This window comes from Neophocaena asiaeorientalis, unplaced genomic scaffold (assembly GCF_003031525.2).
Source record: "Neophocaena asiaeorientalis asiaeorientalis breed wild unplaced genomic scaffold, Neophocaena_asiaeorientalis_V1.1 scaffold134, whole genome shotgun sequence".
NCBI classification, from domain to species: domain Eukaryota; kingdom Metazoa; phylum Chordata; class Mammalia; order Artiodactyla; family Phocoenidae; genus Neophocaena; species Neophocaena asiaeorientalis.
In genome coordinates this window covers 24,430,174-24,451,448 of record NW_020185339.1, presented here as the reverse complement: position 1 = coordinate 24,451,448, position 21,275 = coordinate 24,430,174, and the positions used below count along the sequence as shown (strand labels likewise).

General features: G+C 42.3%; 1 protein-coding gene across 1 annotated transcript in view; it reads right to left on the bottom strand.

Moving 5' to 3' along the window:
* The window catches only part of SARNP (SAP domain containing ribonucleoprotein), a 52,055-nt gene continuing 30,780 nt past the window's right edge, over nucleotides 1–21,275 (bottom strand). The window contains exons 10-11 of the mRNA XM_024736682.1: nucleotides 3,203–3,292; nucleotides 1–293 (exon numbers count right to left, since the gene is read on the bottom strand). Coding sequence (XP_024592450.1) covers nucleotides 252–293; nucleotides 3,203–3,292 — 132 coding nt within the window. The 3' untranslated portion in view covers nucleotides 1–251. The remainder of the gene's footprint in view (nucleotides 294–3,202; nucleotides 3,293–21,275) is intronic.

The following is a 21,275-nucleotide window of genomic DNA, read 5'->3' as shown; positions in this document are numbered from 1 at the left end:
TTCTTTTTTCTATTTTTTTTATTAACAAGCAAAATAATAATTAAAAAACAACAACACAACAACAAAAACCTTAAAGTTAGAACTGCAGTAAGTCAAACTGCTGCTGGAGTTCACAGATGTACCTGGGGTACATGCTCCCTCACTGCAAGGCAGGACCTAGGCACATGACTGTGCATTTAGGTATATATGTGACCAGGAAGAGTTGAAGAGATGGAAACCACTGGAGAATAGAAAGCATCAAAAGCTTTTCATCAGGCAATCCCAAAGCGCTCTGCTCTTTTCCTCTTCTTTGCCTATAAGGAAGAAGCAAGAAGAAAAAAATTAGATTGCAAGACAACAGTGGCCTGGGTTCCTGGCTGCTTTAATCCAAACTCACATGGACTGTCACAAGGTCCAAGAAGGAGGGAAAGCCAGGCTTATGCTTGGCAGCCAGAGATTTAATGTCTGAATCTCTCTAGTTATCCAGTTAGAGCTGGTTTGATGGGAAAGGAGAATAAGGAGGGCAGAATACTGTGGGGAGTAGGGGGTGGGGGAGGGAGAGGAGGAAGAGAATAGTGGTAGAAAATGGAAAGATTCCTGAAGGAGAAAGGGCCACTCAGCCTTACAGCAAGTTAGCCTGGAAACAATGGATCCTTAAACAGGCTGGGAAAAGTCTTCCAGTCAATGGGGAGATGGGAAATTTCAAAGGACAAAAGGTTGACCAATGCTATTTCATGGAGAAGGTGAAGGGGATGCCCTTCTGGGCAGTTAGGCCCAATCAGCAACTATTCCTTCGGCCTCCAAATCCACAAAGAGGCATATAAATCTTCAATGCCAACGGAATAAATGGGGGGTGGGGAGGCCCCAACATGGATCTCTTAAGGGAGGCAGTGTGGGAGAGAGGGCACAAAATGGGTGGGGGAGAGAAAGAGAGAAAGAGATTTTTGTTCTGGGAGTGACTCATAAAACACTACTGAGTCCTCACTCTAACCACTGCCCCCAGAAAAGAGGGGGCTTATTTTTTATTCCATTCACAGAGGAGGTTAAAGTTATATTAAAAAGAAAAGCTGAGTGGGACTTCCCTGGTGGTCCAGTGGTTAAGACTCTGCGTTTCCAATGCAGTGGGTACGGGTTTGATCCCTGGTCGGGGAAACTAAGATCCCACATGCCGCACTGTGCACGGCCAAAAAAGAAAAGAAAAGCTGAGTGCATACAAGCCAAGCTCACTTCCACCTGGATTACTGACACAATTCTTTGGAATCAAATGAAAGTCATCTGGTTCATATAAACTCCATCAGCCTCAAAAGTTACTACTCCCTTACATATACTACATATATTAACTCTCCCAATAAAAGCCACTGTTCCTTTCTACTCAACAAAATCCTCATCTGCCTTATCTTGGAGGTCAAATGTACCAACTCAGTAAGCATGCCTGGTCTAATGACAGTTTCCTTGGCAAAGAGGGAGAAATTTTAACTACAATTAAAACAAGCCTAAGTTTACTTCTAGCTCATCCTGGCAAGTCAGCAAGTAAGCAGACATTTACTTACAACAGGTAATGCTTTATTCTGAATTAGTAGCACAAAGAAGAATATAAAACCCTTTAGTTTTTTCATAGTGGAGAATGTAAACTGATCAGATTCTGAAATTTTCAGGGTTTATTACAAGATTGACTCTGGTATTTATTCATAAAGAGACTATAAGATTTTGAGGGCTTCCCTGGTGGTGCAGTGGTTAAGAATCCCCCTGCCAATTCAGGGGACACAGGTTCGAGCCCTGGCCCGGTAAGACCCCACATGCCGCGAGGCAACTAAGCCTGTGTGCCACAACTACTGAGCCCGCATGCCTAGAGCCCATGCTCCGCAACAAGAGAAGCCAACAAAATGAGAAGCCCACGCACCGCAAAGAAGAGTAGCTCCCGGTCGCCGCAACTAGAGAAAGCCCGCGTGCAGCAACAAAGACCCAATGCAGCCAAAAATAAATAAATAATTAAAAAAAGATTTTGAGTGTGTCAGGTAATAGAGTTTCAGAGGCCATCTCTAGAAGTAGATGGAAAGAAGTAAATTTGGATTAAATGGAAGAAGTAACATTTCAAATTCCTCACCACCTAAGAAATTTCTATAATTCTAAACAGGCTGCACAGGGTCTAGGTTGCGGCAGGCGGGATCTTCGCTGTCGTGTGCGGGATCTTTGTTGCGGCATGTGGGATCTAGTTCTCTGACCAGGGATTGAACCCAGGCCCCCTGCCTTGGGAGCTTCCAGTCTTAACCACTGGACCACCAGGGAAGTCCCTAAACACATTCATTGTTTCAACTGTTCATGTACACCTCTGCTAATGCTTGGTCTCCATTATATATACTCTCAAACCAGCAAATCAATATTGTCTGTCAATGCTCTGAGAAGTCTGCCAATGCTCAGAGTCTCAATGAATGTTACTCCAGAAAATGCTGGGATATAGATGCACACAAGTCTTAAAGAAGCAAACAAACAAACAAAAAGCCATTCTTTCATTTTGAGAAACTATCTGTAAATAAAGTGATAAGAACAAGTCACATTTGAGGACTTCCCTGGCGGTCCAGTGGTTAAGACTCTGCACTTCCAGGGACTTCCCTGGTGGTCCAGTGGGTAAGACTCTATGCTCCCAATGCAGGGGGCCCAGGCTCGATCCCTGGTCAGGGAACTAGAGCCCACATGCCACAACTAAAAGATCCCACATGCCGCACAACTATATTTGTGTCTGGGTTGGATATGGCCTTCGTTAAATGATGTAAGAAATTTGCTTGGCAGATAATCCGAAACACTGCTACTTACTGAATACTTGACATTTTACACAGAATCATTTCATGCTTAAAATACCACTTCGAGGTAGGTTTTATTATCTCCACTTTCCAGATGATGAAACTGAGGCTCAGAAAATTACTATAACTTGTAAGAAATATAGTAATACTAAGTGGCACAGTCACTTATCCAAGCTTAATTGATTCCAAATCTTGTGCTCTTTCCTACTAGGTTAACTGGCTCTTAATAGTGAATTACTTAAGTATACTGATGGAATTCAGTGGGGCCACTTTATCCAGAAAACAGATATCAAGCAAAGGACCAAAAATCTTGTCATTTAGGCACTTAAGAAGTAGGCCAGGGAAATAACAATGTTTCTTCATTCTGTTTGTTTGTCTTCATTTTCCCTTCAAGGGCCCTGTGAAGCATTCCAGGTATATTTTACCTCTGTATCCTCTGTGGTTCCTGTTCCAGCTGAACTTGTGACAATCCCAAATCGCTCCTTCCTCTTTTTCAGCTTCTCGTCATCCTCAGACTGTTCAGGGACAAAGAAAAGGGCTGAAACAAGCTATCCCTCCATTCACAAGGTAAATGGGAATGAAATTATAACTTATTCGCTACAATATGCTAGCCAACCTTGTGTCAAGAACTAAGGATCACACCCACAGAAAAAAACAGGAAACTGAATAAGCTAGCATATTGTCCCTAGAATGACTAAGAACTTAATGTTAAGTAGGGCTTCAATACTCATAAGACAAGGAGAGTCAAGAAAACAGCAGGAAACACCCATAAAACAAATTTCTGTGCTAAAGAAATTTTTGTAGCTCAGAGATATGGAAAACTGAGGCTTTACTAATAATACCTGCAGAGAGCAGGTTGGTAGAAGGCACCCAAACTATTTGTCGAACACTGCTTTCAAGTTCCATTTTCTTGCTAAAAAAGGGAAGGGGAAGGGGGCCAGAGTGGTGTTTCTGAAGAACTTACAAAGAAAGCTAAGTGTTATGAATACCCAGCAAAGTCATAGAAGGCTCTGAAGAGTTTGAAATGATTTTGAAATAAGGAAACAGCTGCAGTCATCTCTCTGAGAGAGATGCTCTGGACCTTTTCCAAGCATCCAAGAGACTCATGGTGTCTGCCCTGTAATTGGAGAGAATGTTCCAGCATACTATGAATTGGAGCTGGCCATTCTCCTATAGCATTTTAAAGACTAAGCTGCTGTTCACATCCAGCACTGTTCAATGTCAGAGTCTCATATATATTATATTCTCACCAGGACCTAAACCCTGCCACTTTATTTATCCCACTTTAACAGTTATTTATTTTCTCCTTTTCCACCTTCCCCTAATACCCTGTCACCAGCCATCAAAAGCCCAGCCCTAGGATTAGAAACATCTAAAAGTATGTGGGCTTCCTGGGTGTTTTTTCTCCCCCAAAAGCATTTCCTAGAACTTGACACATCTAGACAAAGATCCTATCTTCTCAGATATCCCAGGGGACCCTCTACTCCATACACACGTAACACCCTAATCACGAGCCAGGACAGTTTCTTTGACTTTATTTACAAAAGTTAACCAACATAAGGTCAGGTCAAACGTGCTGAAACAAACTTTTTTTTTTTTTTAAACTGGGGTATAGTTGCTTAAACAAACTTTTGAGCAAGCTTACGTGTGGTGCTCCTGAGCTGGATTTTTTTTTTTAAAAACCCAAGAAGTTCATATTCATGACGTACATAGGCAGGTTGTGTCTCTGAGTGTCCCAAAAACCAGAGTCAAAAGGAAAGGCAACCAAGAGGCCTACAGAGACGCAAGAACTTTTAAAATACCTTTACTCTCAACGCCGACCATGGAGCTGCCTTTGTCCCTACAACCACAGGAACCACCTCTTCGTCAAAAGCAGGGCAGCTATACAGCCTTCTGTGTTCAATCTGTCTAGCTAGCGCAGCTCTCTGAACACAGTAGTCAGGAGTACTTTCTCAGTCTTACTTTGGCTCTTTCAGCTTGAGAAATGTTCATTTTCTCACTTTTGCGCCACCTGCCTTCTAGCAAGTAAGAAAGAAGCTAAGAAAGGTTGGTGGCTATTGAAGGACTGAAGAATCCTACACACAAGTTATCCCTTAATCACAGTGTATTACTAGAATAGAATACTGCCTACATACTTTTTCTGCCTTTTTCATTATAACCATCAGCAAATCCATAGTAGGTGCATAATTAATGTAATCTAAACTACTGTAAAACACTGAGCCAGGTTCCAAAGGAAAAGAGTATTCCTGTCTTTAATAATCATAAATTAAAATAATAATGATTATATTATAGCCACTAACATTTGGGTGCTTACTATGTGCCAGGTACTATATGAAGTTCATTACATTCAGTATCTCATTTAGTTGTTTTAACCATCTTAAACATATCAGGTACCATGACATACGTAGCAGGTCATTTTATAGATAAGAAAACTGAGGCTTTGAGAGAGTAAGTAACTTGCCCAAGTCTCACAAATAGTTAAGTGGCAGAGCCAGAAATGGAACCCAAGACATTTTACTCGAGAATCCACTTTCTTAACTTTACCAAAACCTTAGGTATCTTACATAAGCACTTCTTTGGAAGAAGAGTAGCAGAATGGAAGTAGTGCTTAATTTCCAAGGGAAGAAGGATCACTAGGATCCTTAGCTAAAAGTAGTTGTAGGGCTTCCCTGGTGGCGCAGTGGTTAAGAATCCACCTGCCAATGCAGGGGACACAGGTTCGAGCCCTGGTCCAGGAAGATCCCACATGCCGCGGGGCAACTAAGCCCGTGCGCCACAACTACTGAGCCTGCGCTCTAGAGCCTGCGAACCACAACTACTGAAGCCCGCGTGCCTAGAGCCTATGCTCCGCAGCAAGAGAAGCCACCACTTGTCGCAACTAGAGAAAGCCCGCACGCAGCAATGAAAACCCAACGCAGCCAAAAAGAAATTAATTAATTAAATTAAAAAAAAAAGTAGTTGTAAACTACTTCAACAACTTCTACATCACTCAAATGACTGGGTCAATGCAAGGATCCTACCCCCTTTCTACCATACCATATGCCTCTACTTCATAACTAACTAGGGCTCCAATTAGTAGTCTCATACTAAAGATTTTCTCAACTCAATTTGTTTCTAACTTTGGCTAATTGGCTATTCCATCTGTTGAACTGTATGAAAAGAATTAGGGTTTCCAATGAACACAGGCCTCACTATATTTTTCCTTACCAAAGTCACTAGGAAGCTTTTCTTGATTTTGTCTACCACCACTAAGATAAAAAATGAATAAGGGATATAAATGGAGATTTCAAAATAAGAACCTCTATAGAACATTCTAGATGGAAAATTCTCCATTTCATTAAGCCTCCAGGCCAAGGAGGAAACAGCTTTAAGGGAAATAAAAGGAGCATATCATACCTACCCTTCTTGGAGATAGGCAGGACTAGATCGTATCTTGCTTAACTACCACTATTTACTTTTTTCATTCAATTCAGCGCTAGGGATACTTCAGCACATTCACATCACAGAGGGAGATGTTACTGCTGAAACCTATCTACTCTCTCTGCACAAATCTTGGGGCGATTCCCTTCACAAATCTCATCACAAAGCCTACATCCATTTGGAATGTGTGGGACAGCCTTTCCTCTGGTTCTCTACTTCACTGTATCCCAAAATGGGGAGTTTGACTTCTAAATTAAATCTCCTGTGTTTCTTTTTGAGCTCAAAGGTGAGGAAAGAACAAGGGAGGAAAAGAAGGGGCGGGGTCAGATGGATATATTTCTCTAGCCACTAAGGCTAGTATCAGAGATTTCCCCTTGAGATTCCTTTTTTAATCCTCTGGTGCCTTCTCCTGGAGATCTAGGCAGAGCATCTGCTCCAAATATACCAGGGGCTCTAGGGGGAAAAAAAACAATACAGATGCCCCCACCTCCCACCCCCTATGAAGAGCCTGCCCACCCCTCACCCGCAGAGACCAGCGAGGGTTTTATTTATTTTGTGCATGCCTGCCCTTCTCTCCTACCCAGTGCCCCTCAGCTCCCCTCCTAAAGCCTCTTTCCTCCTTGCCCTGCAGAGAAAGTGCACAACAGGCCCAGTAAATCAACACAGTTCTAATGATCTCTCTCACTTGACCCTTCTAGCGTGACGGTGTCGCATGGAAACAAACGTACAATAAACTTCACTCCATCTTTAGCTCCTTGCTGACAGGTTTTGATTCATGGGATGGTGAGACCCATCTGAAGGAAATTACCTCGATCAAAATGCATCTCCCTCTGCATTCATCAGGCCAATGCTCCCCCAGGCCATGCTCAAGTGCACAAATGGGGTTGTGCATCTGCAGGCAGCACTGACCCCTCTAGCTCAGTGTCGCATGCATTTGCAAACCTTTCCCTTCTTCATCCCTCCCCCACTTCCCTCCCACAAACCCTCAACCACTAACAAATCTTTTTTCTTCCCAGGGTTGCTCCCGTGTGGGAAGAGTAGTGCTGGGATCTGAAACGCCCTTATTTGCTATCAAGTGAAAACTCTTCAAAACACACCACTTGCATCCAAAATCAGAAGAGAAACCTGTCCTCACTGACTAAACACAGGCACTGGATATTCAGATTGATCCATGTACTTCACTTCCCTCATTCTCCCACTCAAGACTTAAAGAGCAAGCCAACTAACTGACCGACGCCAACAACTTCAGCATACATGATCCTCACTCCTGTCTCCCAATAACTGCCTTGTTTTTCTTTTCAGAAGTTTGGTGATAAAAACAAGAAAGAGAACTGTGTAAAAGAGAAGAGAGGTCATATAAGAAGCACAGGGCAGGGCTTCCCTGGTGGCGCAGTGGTTGAGAGTCCGCCTGCCGATGCAGGGGACATGGGCTCGTGCCCCGGTCCGGGAAGATCCCACACGCCGCGTAGCAGCCGGGCCCGTGAGCCATGGCTGCTGAGCCTGCACGTCCGAAGCCTGTGCTCCGCAACGGGAGAGGCCACAACAGTGAGAGGCCCGCGTACCGCAAAAAAAAAAAACAAAAAACCTACTAAAGAAGCACAGGGGAGAAAGCATGATATATATTTAATAAAGCCAAATGCCCCCATGAATCACTATCACTGTATTTTCCATCATGGAATAAGATAGTTCCTAACTGAACCTTTCAGAAGACATCTTCAACTTTTCAAAATTCACTTTTCTTCTTGTTTCCCTTTCACTTTTGGCACATCCTTGGACAATATAAAGAAAATGATACCTGCTGAAAGAAAAGACGGAGACATTCCAGGTTGCCCCAAGATACAAATTACATGTATGAAAGTGCTTAGTACATAGGAACTATCATATAAGTATTCAATAAATGTTAGCCATTATTTCTATTGCTTCCTTCTGGTCCTTGAAACAAAGTCTGAGACCACCAACAGAATTTTGAAACTAACAATGCCATTCATTCTTCTTCTACACTACAAGTGAAGTCATCAAAAGTTGTCAAGAAAAAAAAAAAGTTGTCAAGAAACAGACATTACCAAGGCAACAAGGAAATTCCCTTCAGTTGCAAGGCAAATGATATTTGGAAAGAGGATCAGATTTAAGGTTAAAGTGTAGCAGAACAGTAACTCAGCAAAACCACAGTCTTCTCCATCAGGTACTATTAACCACCTTCTCTTTTTGGGACCCTAAAAAAAAAAAAACTATGCCGTCAGGCTTTAACTGATATCAACATCCCTAACAATTAATGACTACAAAAACAGATATCTATATAAGGTAATGTCCAAGGGAACTGAGCAAGGATTCGACCTCTAACTCTGTAGATCCAATTCCAGGTACTCTAAAGGCCCCTGAGGAATTGCCTTCACTGAATTACACAACATCAGCTTCTATCAACACTGTCAATAACACTGAAACCATAAAATTAAACCATTCATCCACTAGTCATTCAAATAACCACTGAGAGCCTACTTTGGGTCAGGCACTGTTTTCTGGCATTGGGAATAGAGAGATGAATAAGACAAAAATCTTTAACCTCACAGGGCTTATGAATTCACAACTGAATGACTATAAAGATGTGTGCCATTGTTCATTACATTACTGCATATTGAGGACTCATGGGGAAATTTTCTTTCTGATTCCCAGACCCCAAATAATTATGCTTTTGCTGAACAACTTGTTAGTTTTACCTTTTGAAAATCACTGTAAACAGTACAATTGTGTTTTCCTGTTTCTACTGACTGCTATAAAGTTTGGAGCAAAATGTGTGGTCTGTCCCTGGCAAGTGGTTTTGAAAATATTTCTATTAGAAAGGAGAGGCCAGAAGTATTGAGGTGAGAGAGAAACATGAGATCAAGAGACGGAGATCAGGGAATTTCCTGGTGGTCTAGTGGTTAGGACTTGGGACTTTCACTGCCAAGGCCTGTGGTTCAATCCCTGTTAGGGAGCTGGGGGGGAGAGAGAGAGAGAGAGAGATGGAGAGAGAGGGGGAGAGAGAGAGAGAGAGAGAGAGAGAGAGAGAGAGAGAGAGAGAGAGAGATGGAGAGAGAGAGATGGAGAGAGAGAGAGAGAGAGAGAGGGAGAGAGAGAGAGAGAGAGAGATGGAGAGAGAGAGATGGAGAGAGAGAGAGAGAGAGGAGAGAGAGAGAGGGAGAGAGAGAGAGATGGAGATCAAACACCCAGATCCAGAGGTAGAAACTTAGAAGACAAGATGACATAAAGTTAGTCACAAGGTTGGTGCTGGTCCTTTAAGAACTTATTCCTCTCTAAATACAATGGAATTAATTTTTTTTAAAAAACAAAAAAACCCAAAACAACCTCAGTGCCCCAAGAAGGAAAAGGAGAGGGAATGGAAGTACAAAGTTATAGCTCAAAATTTTAAATTAAGGAAGGGCTCTTGTCAGTGGTTTCCATGGCATATACACTGTAGCCAGGAATTAAGTCCCAAGTGGAAGATCAGCTGCAACAAGTGGCAGCGTGAATATCACACAGATGCTTTCTAAAGTGATTGCCTCTTTTTATAGCAAAGAGTACCATAGATAAAATCCCTACCCAGGGACTTCCTTGGTGGTCCAGTGGGTAAGGCTCCATGCTCCCAATGCAGGGGGCCCGGGTTCGATCCCTGGTCAGGGAACTAGATCCCGCATGCCACAACTAAGGATCCCGTGTGCCGCAACTAAGACCCGGTACAGCCTAAACAAATAAATAAATAATTTTATAAAATAAATGAAATAAAATCTCTACCCAAAATGGAGTTCCAGCTTTACCTTCCAAACCCAACTTGTGTCTTCAAGATTCAAATTCAGGTGAACATTTTTCAAAACTTACTAATTTTATCCTGAATACAATAAAGAATACTGCTTCGAGCTTAGTGTGCTAGGGTTATTTGCTCTGCCAAAAGGAGTCTACTTTGATTTAATTAGCACCCCATGGGCTGTGCTAAAGCACTCACTTTTTTTTTTTTAAATAAATAAATTTATTTATTTTCAGCTGCGTTGGGTCTTTGTTGCTGTGTGCGGGCTTTCTCTAGTTGTGGCGAGCGGGGGCTACTCTTCATTGTGGTGTGCGGGCTTCTCATGTGATGGCTTCTCTTGTTGCGGAGCATGGGCTCTAGGCGCGCGGGCTTCAGTAGTTATGGCTCATGGGCACTCTTAGAGCACAGGCTCAGTAGTTGTGGCTTGCAGGCTCTTGAGCACAGGCTCAGTAGTTGTGGCACACAAGCTTAGTTGCTCTGCAGGATGTGGGATCTTCCCAGACCAGGGCTCGAACCCGTGCCCCCTGCATTGGCAGGCGGATGCTTAACCACTGTGCCACCAGGGAAGTCCTATTTATTTGTTTTTATTTTTGGCTGTGTTGGGTCATTATTGCTGTGTGCGGGCTTTCTCCAGTTGTGGTGCGCGGGCTTCTCATTGCAGTGGCTTCTCTTGTTGCAGAGCATAGGCTGTAGGCTTGCAGGCTTCAGTAGTTGTGGTGTGTGGGCTCAGTAGTTGTGGCTTGCAGGCTCTTGAGCACAGGCTCAGTAGTTGTGGTGCACGGGCGTAGTTGCTCCGGGGCATGTGGGATCTTACCGGGCCAGGGCTCCAACCCGTGTCCCTTGCACTGGCAGGCAGATTCTTAACTACTGTGCCACCAGGGAAGCCCAAGCATTCACCTTTTTCAATCTTATTACCAGTGCCACTCTGGATCACAGAGATAAACTAGGAGAAACAAAACAGTGACCCAAATGTAACCAGGCTTATGTAGGGAATTTGAACTCAGTAAATCCCAAAACACAAAGCAAGAGTATTTACTGAATTCAAATAAAAGATATCCTCACTGTTCTTATAGGAGACCAAAAGAATTAACCAAGCCAGGTATTTTTTCTGGTCAGTACAACGAGCTCACCCACATCATTCCTTCTTACACTATGTATGAGAAGCAGAAATTCCAATCTAAACAATTCAGTCAGAGATATCCTTACAAGTAGAAAGGGACATTTCAGGGAAGCTTAGGTACTGCTGAGTTGGAGTTGGCCCTTCTCCTATAGCTGTTTTAATGACTGAGCTATTGCCCACATCCAACACTGTTCAATGTGTAAGAGTCTCATATATATTCCCAACAGGACCTAAACCACGCCACTTTATTTATCCTACTTTAACAGTTATTTTCTCAGAAGTCTTTTCCCTGGAGTGATGGAAGAGAGGCTGATAGTGAACTACGGATGATCAGTTTGCAAAAAAAAAAAAAAACCCAAATAATTGCCTCCTTTTGTAATTGAATTACCATACTAAGATGTTAATAGTTCTCAGGCCAATTTGATTTTCCAAGGGAATGTAAGGTAAGAGTGAGGCAAAAAGGAAGACAGGGAGCCTTCTGGTGACTTTCCTGACTTTCACTGCCACGTGACTGATGGCAGGATGAAAAGCAGTGCCTGGGGGCTTTCAGGCAATGGTAGATTAATAATGACATGGCCTTGACTTCCCAGAGGTAAAGGTTATGAAACACTCCAGGGTGAGTGGGCTTCTAATTTCATACTCTCAGGGTGAATGACAGCAACTGATGGTTTTTCTCTCAGAAACACTTTAATGCTTAAACACACAGCTGTCACCTCCCTGCCCCAGTTTCTGAAATTCATTTGAACATGTTTATTCCTCAGCATTTATGCCAGCCAGACCACAGAACACGAGGTGGTCCTAAAGACCAATGCACAGAGCCTAAGCAGGACTAAAGGTGAAGGACTGGACTAGCAGAGGGTCTAGTCCATCATCTTAGCACACACAGAGTAAAGAGATACTCTAATACCGCCACACATATACACATAACACACCTCCGAGTACAACAATCTTACCTACTCTCAACAATCCTTTTAACTGTTGAGATCAGATTCAACCTTCTAGAGCCAGAAGGATGCCAGGAACTGTAAAGCAACACCAGAATTAGAGACTACCAGGAACTGTATCTCCTCCTATCTTTACAGTATTTGAAGCCCCAGTACACAGTCAGCTCAAAACCAAACACTCTTCTGAGTCACTAGCTCCCATCACTTCTTCTCTCTTGTCCAAATCAAGCTTCTTCCCCAACCCCCACTCTTGTCCAACCCCGGAGGAGGTCGTCTCGGTCTTGCTCTAGCTGACTGTAGGACAAAGCAAGGAAGGTGGAGGAAATGAAGGCTTCACACTTGAGACCCCTGGAAACCAAGTTTCTATTAAAAAGTCCCCACCTCCCTCCCTTAAACATCAGGAAGCTGCTGCTTTTAAGGATAAGCGATGCAGAGCTTGGCAGAAATGTCAAGTCAATAGAGGGAAGCTAAAACCTTCTGAGGGGAGGTGAATTCTGTCTTAGCCAAAATATACAGAGAATGAAGGACAACAGTTACCTGAGCATTCAGAAATTTACAATGAGTGCTAGGAAAGCAGATTCTTTTCACCTGACATTTTAAAATGCAGATTTCTGGCTTCGCCCCAACCTAATAAATCTGAATCTCAAAAGCAAGAGCCTAGAGAACTGTAAGGGACCCCTGGTGACCCTTATGTGCAGCAACAGTTGAGAATAATTGCAAATAGCTTCGAGACAGTTTAGACCAAAAAACCAAAACAAACAAACAAACCCCCACCCCACCCCCACAACAAAAAAACTCTCACAAAAATCCAATAGGCTGCTACTCCACTCCAACTTTCCCCCCAAAGCACTAGGGGCCTTCCAAAAAAGCTTATGCTTCCTACAAACAGGTTATCTCAGCTGCAGGAATGTGAAGGGGAAAAGAAAGCTATTAAGGAATCACAGCTGGCTCTAAGGCACACCTGGTCTTGCTGCCTTCCTAGAATTCAAATAGAGGAACAGAAACTCTTTTACCAGGGGAGTTCAATACAGGAAGAACATGCCCAAGCAAGATCCGGGAACACCTCAGATACGTGGGGAAAAGAGAGAGGCAACCAGGTTCAAGCACACAAAGGTATTTTTTTTCTCTGTTGAACTGATATAGAGAAAGAGGGAGAGTATCAATAAAGTGGAGAACAGACAGAGGAACAGACGGCTTTTGTCTTAAGGCTCATGTGTTTTACTTGTACATATAGAGCACTAAACAGGTCCATCATATAAAACCTCTCATCTCGTGAGTCTGCTCGTTCATTTCCAGTTGCTCTTCCTCCTGAAACATTTCATACCCAAGATGAGCATGACAGTGAAAATTCTGAAACTGCCCCCCTCTACTCTACCTAAATAAACTCTTCACCCAATAAATACTTTCTAACATCCAGACACCAAGCATTTCAAATATAATCTCCTTCTCAATAAGATATCTTCATTGCTAGGGATTTAAAGATTCAATATGTGATATAAAATCCAAATGTGGAACCCTCTGAAAATACATTTCTATATCCGTCCTAACAATCTGCTCTGGGGATGAGAAGGTAAAAATGGATTAAAATACTATCTTTAAAAATATGAGAAAAGAATAGCAAAGGAAAAGGAAGGGAGGAAAGGAGTTAACGTTTTCTAGATCTTAACAAGGGGCCTCAGACTTTATTAAAAACAGGGATTTTGCTAGTTTGCAAAAATCACTACCAAGTATCTTCCTATAAAACATCTCATGATCTGATGCCCTGTCTCATTCCCATTTGCAACTTCAAAATCTATAGGATTTTATTTGACCTGTTTCAGCTTTCAGGCATAAAAAGCAACTTTACTATTTTATTGAGTACATAAGAGGGTGAACTATCATGTTATTATTAAACCTTACTTGAACCAAACCCATATGTATTCTTTAAAATGTTACCTCTCCTTATCAGTGTCAGCCTAACAAACAGTATTACTCAAGTATTAGTCTCTCAAGTATTAAAATACATCTTAAACATTCCTATACTGCTACTGCTCACATCATGAGGAGCGTTTGAACACCTAAATTTCATACCCCCCAAAAAATTAATAACAAACACAAACCAAAAAAACAACAAAAGAACACCCCACACTTTTTCCTCCCATACAGATTTGAAGGATGGACAGACTTGGATTCAGAGGGTTAGCTCACATTTCACTACAGCTAGGGAGAGTATGCGGAGTGATCAGACAGATATTGCTCTGTTTAGAGAGCCAGCTAGCTACCTGTCACCTCAAAATTAGACATACAACTAGATATACAATCAGATATGATTTACAGGTGGGTTTTAAAAACCTTACATGCTAAGAGTCTAAGAGTGGCACTTTTTTAAAAACTGGCACTCAGGGACTATCCTGGCAGTCCAGTGGTTAAGCCTCCATGCTTCCAATGCAGGGGGCACAGGTTCAATCCCCGGTTGGGGAACTAAGATCCCACATGCCGTGCAGCACAGCCAAAAATTTTTTTTAAAAAAATAAAAACTGGCACTCAGAGAATGACCCCACCCGAAGAACTTGGCTGGCAAAAACAGCTGAAGGTATTTAAAAGTAAAACAGACTTAACAGAATGCAGTATTCCCCTCCTTTTCCAGGGTATGTTTACTCTTGGGGCAAAGACTAAGGGGAACCACAGAGAGGCATAAACCTTGTTTTTTATCGAAGTCATCAATTCTGACATGTTATAAGAAGGAATGCAAAGACATTAGTGGGGGCGGGGTATCAAGCAGAGGAAACAGAAAAGAGAGTAAGTTTTTTTTCTTACTACAAACTTTTGTGCCTCTAGTTCTTTAGGTTCAAACTCAATGAATGAAATCAGAGAGAGAAAAATAAAATGAAGTGGTGCAAGATCCTAGTGGTCTCAACCACGTACCTTAGGGAAGTATAAACCCTCCATCACAAACTTCTCAAAAATCCAATTTACAGTGAACAGGGCAAAACACCAGCCACAAATGCTGATATAGCACCAAAAATTTTATCCTACTTCCCCCAATTTTTAAAGTTTTTCCTCTGAAGTGGTTAATTTATATTCCTAATATTTCTTGTCCAACTTTTTTCTCAACCATGGCCAGGTAAAAAGTATGTGTTTCAGGTTTAGGGTATAGAGGGAGGGTAGAAGTTGAGCAAAGAAAAACCTGATTCCTATTTCTCTAGTTAAAATTAGAATCCATTTTCAACAGCCCTGGGCAGGAGAGAAAAATTCCATTCTGCCTCTTTGCTCTTCCAAATTCCTATAGCCAAGTGGTTCAACAGCATTTGAATGGCACACATAATGACATCATTGATTGGAATCATAATAGAAGGGAGTGAGAAGAGCGGGTGGGGGGGGGGGAGTGGGAAGGGAGGGAGGTAAAGATGTATTTGTGTTACAGACAAAAGACAAGTTCTGTTCCTCAGCAGGGACAAATGAAGAACCAGATGAAGGGATAAACTGAGGTCAGAGAGCTTTCCCTATTGTTTCCTCTTTAAACAGCTCCTTCACCACTCCCTCAAGGTTTGTTCCAATGGATGGGTATAGAAACAGCAGTGTATGTGTTTTTATCTTAGAGGAGGATGTAGAAGAAAAAAAAAGCCTAATATTTATTTTCAAATTATTATGAATTAAGAAGGGGATTTAAAGGACTGGTTAGACCTTAGTTGGGCCCTAAAATGCTCTCAGAAATGCTGAGGACTATGTGGAGTTGGGTCTTGGCTTTTCTGAAATTCATCTTCTCTAATAGCCACTCTCAACTGCCATCTCTATGTACTATATAACCTGTTCTTATCGTCTTTTCTTGTTGGTTAATGTAAGTTAAAATAATACAATTTTTCAAGTGGAAGAAGCATTTTTGGGGAAAATGACAATCTAGGATGAAGGAGGAGGGGAGGGAAATTTCCCCCCAAAGCCCTTTATCAATGAAATATGATGACTGAGAGGATCTACACTGAAGTTTTTTCCATCTGCAATCCTACTACCTGCATTTTTCTTGGTCTCATGGGGCACCATGAGAAAAGGAAATAGAGAATTAAGTGTTGCCCTTGGCCTAAGTACCGCTGCTTGAATATATGTGGTTGGAAAGAACCCAAACCTACTCAGCATGCTACTTTTCCTGGGATCTAAATCTCCTACCTCTTTAAAAAATATTCTACCAAACTCCTCACCATAGCTTATTGTTCCTCAGGTCCTTACAGTTCCACGTTGACAATGTCCTATGCACAGTCCCACAGTTCTTCCTTTGGAACAGGTTCGTATATACATGCCTAAACTAGTTAACAAGTCCCAATTATAGACCCTCTGAGAAGGCTGGTGACCAAATTTTTTTTTGTGGCCATGCCACGCAGCTTGCAGGATCTTAGTTCCCTGACCAGAGACTGAACCCGGGCCCCCCGGCAGTGGAAGCTCAGAGTCCTAATGACTAGGCCACTAGGGAATTCCCTCAACTTCTAAATCTATACTGTGGGGGCTTCCCTGGAGGCGCAGTGGTTAAGAATCTGCCTGCCAGTGCAGGGGACACGGGTTCGAGCCCTGGTCCGGGAAGATCCCACATGCCATGGAGCAACTAGGCCCGTGCGCCACAACTGCTGAGCCTGCGCTCTAGAGCACGCGAGCCACAACTACTGAGCTTGCACACTGCAACTACTGAAGCCCGCACGCCTAGAGCCCATGCTCCACGACAAAAGAAGCCACCGCAATGAGAAGCCCGCGCAACACAACAGAGTAGCCCCCGCTCAAAGCCCGCACGCAGCAACAAAGACCCAACACAGCCAAAAATGAATTAAATAAATAATTTTAAAAACAGAAAGTAAATCTATAGTGTGAACTTCCTTCTTTCCATATCCCACTGACTAACCTCTGTACCAAAACCCACTGCTGAAGGGAAGAAACATTCTTCATTTATTTAAGATGGTGGAAGGGAATCTGGATAGAAATGCCGTGGAAAAATTGTCTTCCACGAAACCGGTCCCTGGTGCCAAAAAGGTTGGGGACCCGTTATGACAGAAGACACTTGTGCCCTCCTGTGCTTCGAACTGACTCTTTGTCCCAGTTTCCTCTTTGATATCTCAACACATTTCAGCGACAAGCTCCTCAAAAGCAAGAGGTCCAATGTCTCTCTCACTCTGAAGTGGTCCATCCCCAACAAATGGTGAGCAAAAATATACAATTATATGAAAGGTTCATGAAACTAATCACTGCAGCCACCCAAGACTCTTTTAGTTACCAGCCTCAGCAATAAGAAGATAGTCAGTGGAGGAATATTTAATTCGTTTTTATCAATATATTCTAACACTGTGTATCACAGAACATTCATCAGGGAAGAAAACTGGCAAAAAGCACGAACATGGAAAACGTAGCCTTTAGGGTTTACAGGCCCCTTAAGATAACTTATTAGGACAGTTACCTATATGAAGAACTACAAGTACGGAAAACTCAGTAATATCCTAGTAGAGAAGTAAGGAAGATGTACTAATGTCAACATTTACTACTACTAATCAAGAATCAAGAAGCAGTAACACATGCCCCTCACATTCTCGGGAAGGGAGAAAAGTATAAACCACACTCCAGTTTTCTGCTTAGTGCCTGGGCCTGGTGTTTTCGTTTGTGTTTCTTTGTAATACTTACCTAGCTGGATTTCCTGTAACTTCCTCAAGTATCAAGTTTCACTTTCCCAAATGTGTCAATGTTTGAAAATAAACAAATGAAAAAAACAATCCATGCAAATTAGCTACATCAGTTAACAATACATCTCTAAGCCCAGACCTAATTTCTACCAAAACTAATGTCCTATGACCATCATATATTAACTGAGCTGGCTTCCCATCTATTTCCCTTACCCATTCCTTTTAGAGATGAATTTCTTATGTGCCAGGCCAAGTCCTTCACCAAGAGGACTGACCCAAACGCTACTTCTCTTGGGAGGCATGGAAAACTGACAGAGAAAAAAAAACAACCAGTTAAGCACAAGACTGAAAACTTAGCTGGTGATCAATCAGAACCAACCAGGCAGAGGTTATTTATCTGGGTTTTGTTTTGTTTGAGGGGCTGGGAGGTTTCTCAGCCCACTGTCACTATGAAGCTTATAGGAGAAAAGGCATGCCATTCTATCCTCAAATAGTCGAAAGAGTTGGAGGGGACAATTTACAGTCTCTTGTGTAAAAAATGTCCATAAATGCCAGTGCCATTCTTTGCCCTGTCACTTCCCATTATCCTAAACCAACAGGATTCTATTTACTGAGACTTGAGCTGGAAACATGAACAGACAGGTCTTTTTCTTGGGCAGGGGGAGAGAGGGAAGATGGTTGAGGGGGGGCACATTTCTTGAAGTTTCTGTGTACTGCCTAATGTGTACAGTATACTAGTGGAGCTGAAAAGTGAAATATATAAGCAGTCATGCAAAAGTTAGCCAAGGAAGAATAGCAGAAATTCGATACCCTCAAATTTATAATATGCTGAAGCCATATATCTAAAATATGAAGAGGAGATGGTCAGATTGTGACAGTTAAAAAAAAAAATCTGGGGGCTTCCCTGGTGGCGCAGTGGTTGAGAATCTGCCTGCTAATGCAGGGGACACGGGTTCGAGCTCTGGTCTGGGAAGATACCACATGCCGCGGAGCAACTAGCCCCGTGAGCCACAACTACTGAGCCTGCGCGTCTGGAGCCTGTGCTCCGCAACAAGAGAGGCCACGATAGAGAGAGGCCTGTGCACAGAGATGAAGAGTGGCCCCCTCCCGCCGCAACTAGAGAAAGCCCTCACACAGAAACGAAGGCCCAACACAGCCAAAAATAAATAAATAAATAAATAAAAATTAAAAAAAAAAAATCTGTCACAAACACTACGGCTCACTCCTCTCACACATTCTCTCTATCATATCCACTGGTATGCAGCGGATTCTACTGAGGAGAAACCATGATGCAATGAGGGCCTTAAGCTGGATCAAGCAAACACAAACTCCATGCAATGAGGTGACAGAGAGTGGGTCTCTCTCATTGCCCCTTTTAGGATACTAGGATGAAGAAGAGGTTTCTTCATATCACCTGTTAACCTCCACTATTTGCACCATATCTAACCGAATAAAATCTGTGCCTGGACAATTGTAAAACTTAAAGACAGATGACCAAATTACACAGGAGGAGGCTATACTGGAACCCAGGACCCCAGGATGAGGTGGACATAATTGTGCTGCTCTGGCTGTTCCATAAATACAAATTTAATCATATCACTAACCTCTGGTCAAGCCAATACTAGGTTGCAAATCATCTCTGGTGATACAGAACTGTTAAACACAGGACTCCAAACAAAGCAACTCTTACTGACAACGCAGCCAGTTGCAATTTCATGATTTGGGTCTAGAACACTACGTTCTAGAAAAAAAGTTACTTGAAAAAAAGAACAGTTCCTCTGCTTATCTCTTATTCCCTTTCCTCCAATTTCTCTCCTCCTACAAATTCACTCTGAAACTGCTTATATTCTACAAGTACTAAAAAACTCTGGGCTATGCAAACAGTGATCCAAACAGGTGGTCTGATAAGATTTCTATTCTACTTCCAAGTATGAAAGCTGTGTGGGAGATATAAGCTGGACTTGAGTTGTCCAATACACACGTGGCTACTTAAATTTAAAATAATTAAAAATTCAGTTCCTAGTCACACTAGCTATTGTGTGACTATACTGATCATTAGCCGCATGTGACTACTGATCACATTTCAGGTGATCAATAACCACGTGGCTAATGACTAGTGTATAGGTATACCTTGTTTCATTGTGCTTCGACTTGTACTTCACAGATATTGTACTTTTCACAAACTGAAGGTCTGCAGCAACCCTATGTTGAGCAAGTCTACTGGAGCCATTTTTCCAACAGCATTTGCTCACTTCATGTCTGTGTCACATTTTCATAATTCTTGCAACATTTCAAACTTTTTCATCGTTATTATATGTGTTATGATGATCTGTGATCAGTGATCTTTGATGTTACTACTATAATTGTTTGGGGGCACCACAAACCATGCCCATAAAAGACAGAGAACTTAATCAATAAATATGTGTGCTCTGACTGCTCCACCAACCGGCCGTTCCCATCTCTCTCCCTCTTCTCAGGCCTCCCTATTTCCTGAGACACAACAATACGGAAATGAGGCCAAGTAATAACCCTACAATGGGTTATTTAACTGTTAAAGTGAAAGGAAGAGTTGTACATCTCTCACTTTAAATCAAAAGCTAGAAAGGCATGTCAAAAGCTGAGAGAGGCCAAAAGCTAGGCCTCTTGTACCAAACAGTTAGCCAAGATGTGAATGCAAAGAAAAAGTCCTTGAAGGAAATTAAAAGTGCTACTGCAAGGAACTTTAGAAAGAGAAGAGAAACAGTCTTATTGCTAATGTGAAAAAAAGTTTAAGTGGTCTGGATAGAAGATCAAACCAGCCATAACATTCCCTTAAATCAAAGCCTAATCCAGAGGAAAGTGCTAACTCTCTTCAATTCTATGAAGGCTGCTGAGAGAGGTGAGAAAGCTGCGAAAGTCTGAAGCTAGCAGAGCTTGGTTCCTGAGGTTTAAGGAAAGAAGCCACTTCCATAACATAAAAGTGTAAGGTGAAGCAGCAAGTGCTGATGTAGAAGCTGCAGCAAGTTGTCCAGATCTAGTTAAGATAATTAATGAAGGTGGCTACACCAAACAACAGATTTTCAATATAGATGAAACAGCCTTACATTGGAAGAAGGTGCCATCTAGGACTTTCACAGCTAGAGAGGAGAGGTTAATGCCTGGCTTCAAAGGACAGGCTGACTCCCTTGTTAGGGGCTAATGCAGCTGGTGACTTTAAGTTGGAGCTAATGCTCATTTACCATTCCGAAAATCCTAGGGCTCTGCCTGTGTTCTATAAATGGAACAACAAAGCCTGGATGACAGAGCGTCTGCTTACAACATGGTTTACTGAATATTTTAAGCCTACTGTTGAGACACATTGCTCAGAAAAAAAGATTCCTTTCAAAGTATTACTACTCACTGACAATGCACCTGGTCACCACCCAAGAGCTCTGACGGAGATGTACAGTGAGATTAATGTTTCCACTCCTTCTAACACAACATCCCTTCTGCAGCCTACGGATCAAGGAGTAATTTCAACTTTCAAATCTTACTATTTAAGAAATACTTTTCATAAGGCCACACGTAGTGATTCCTTTGATGGATCTGGGCAAAGCAAATTGAAAACCTTCTGGAAAGGATTCACCA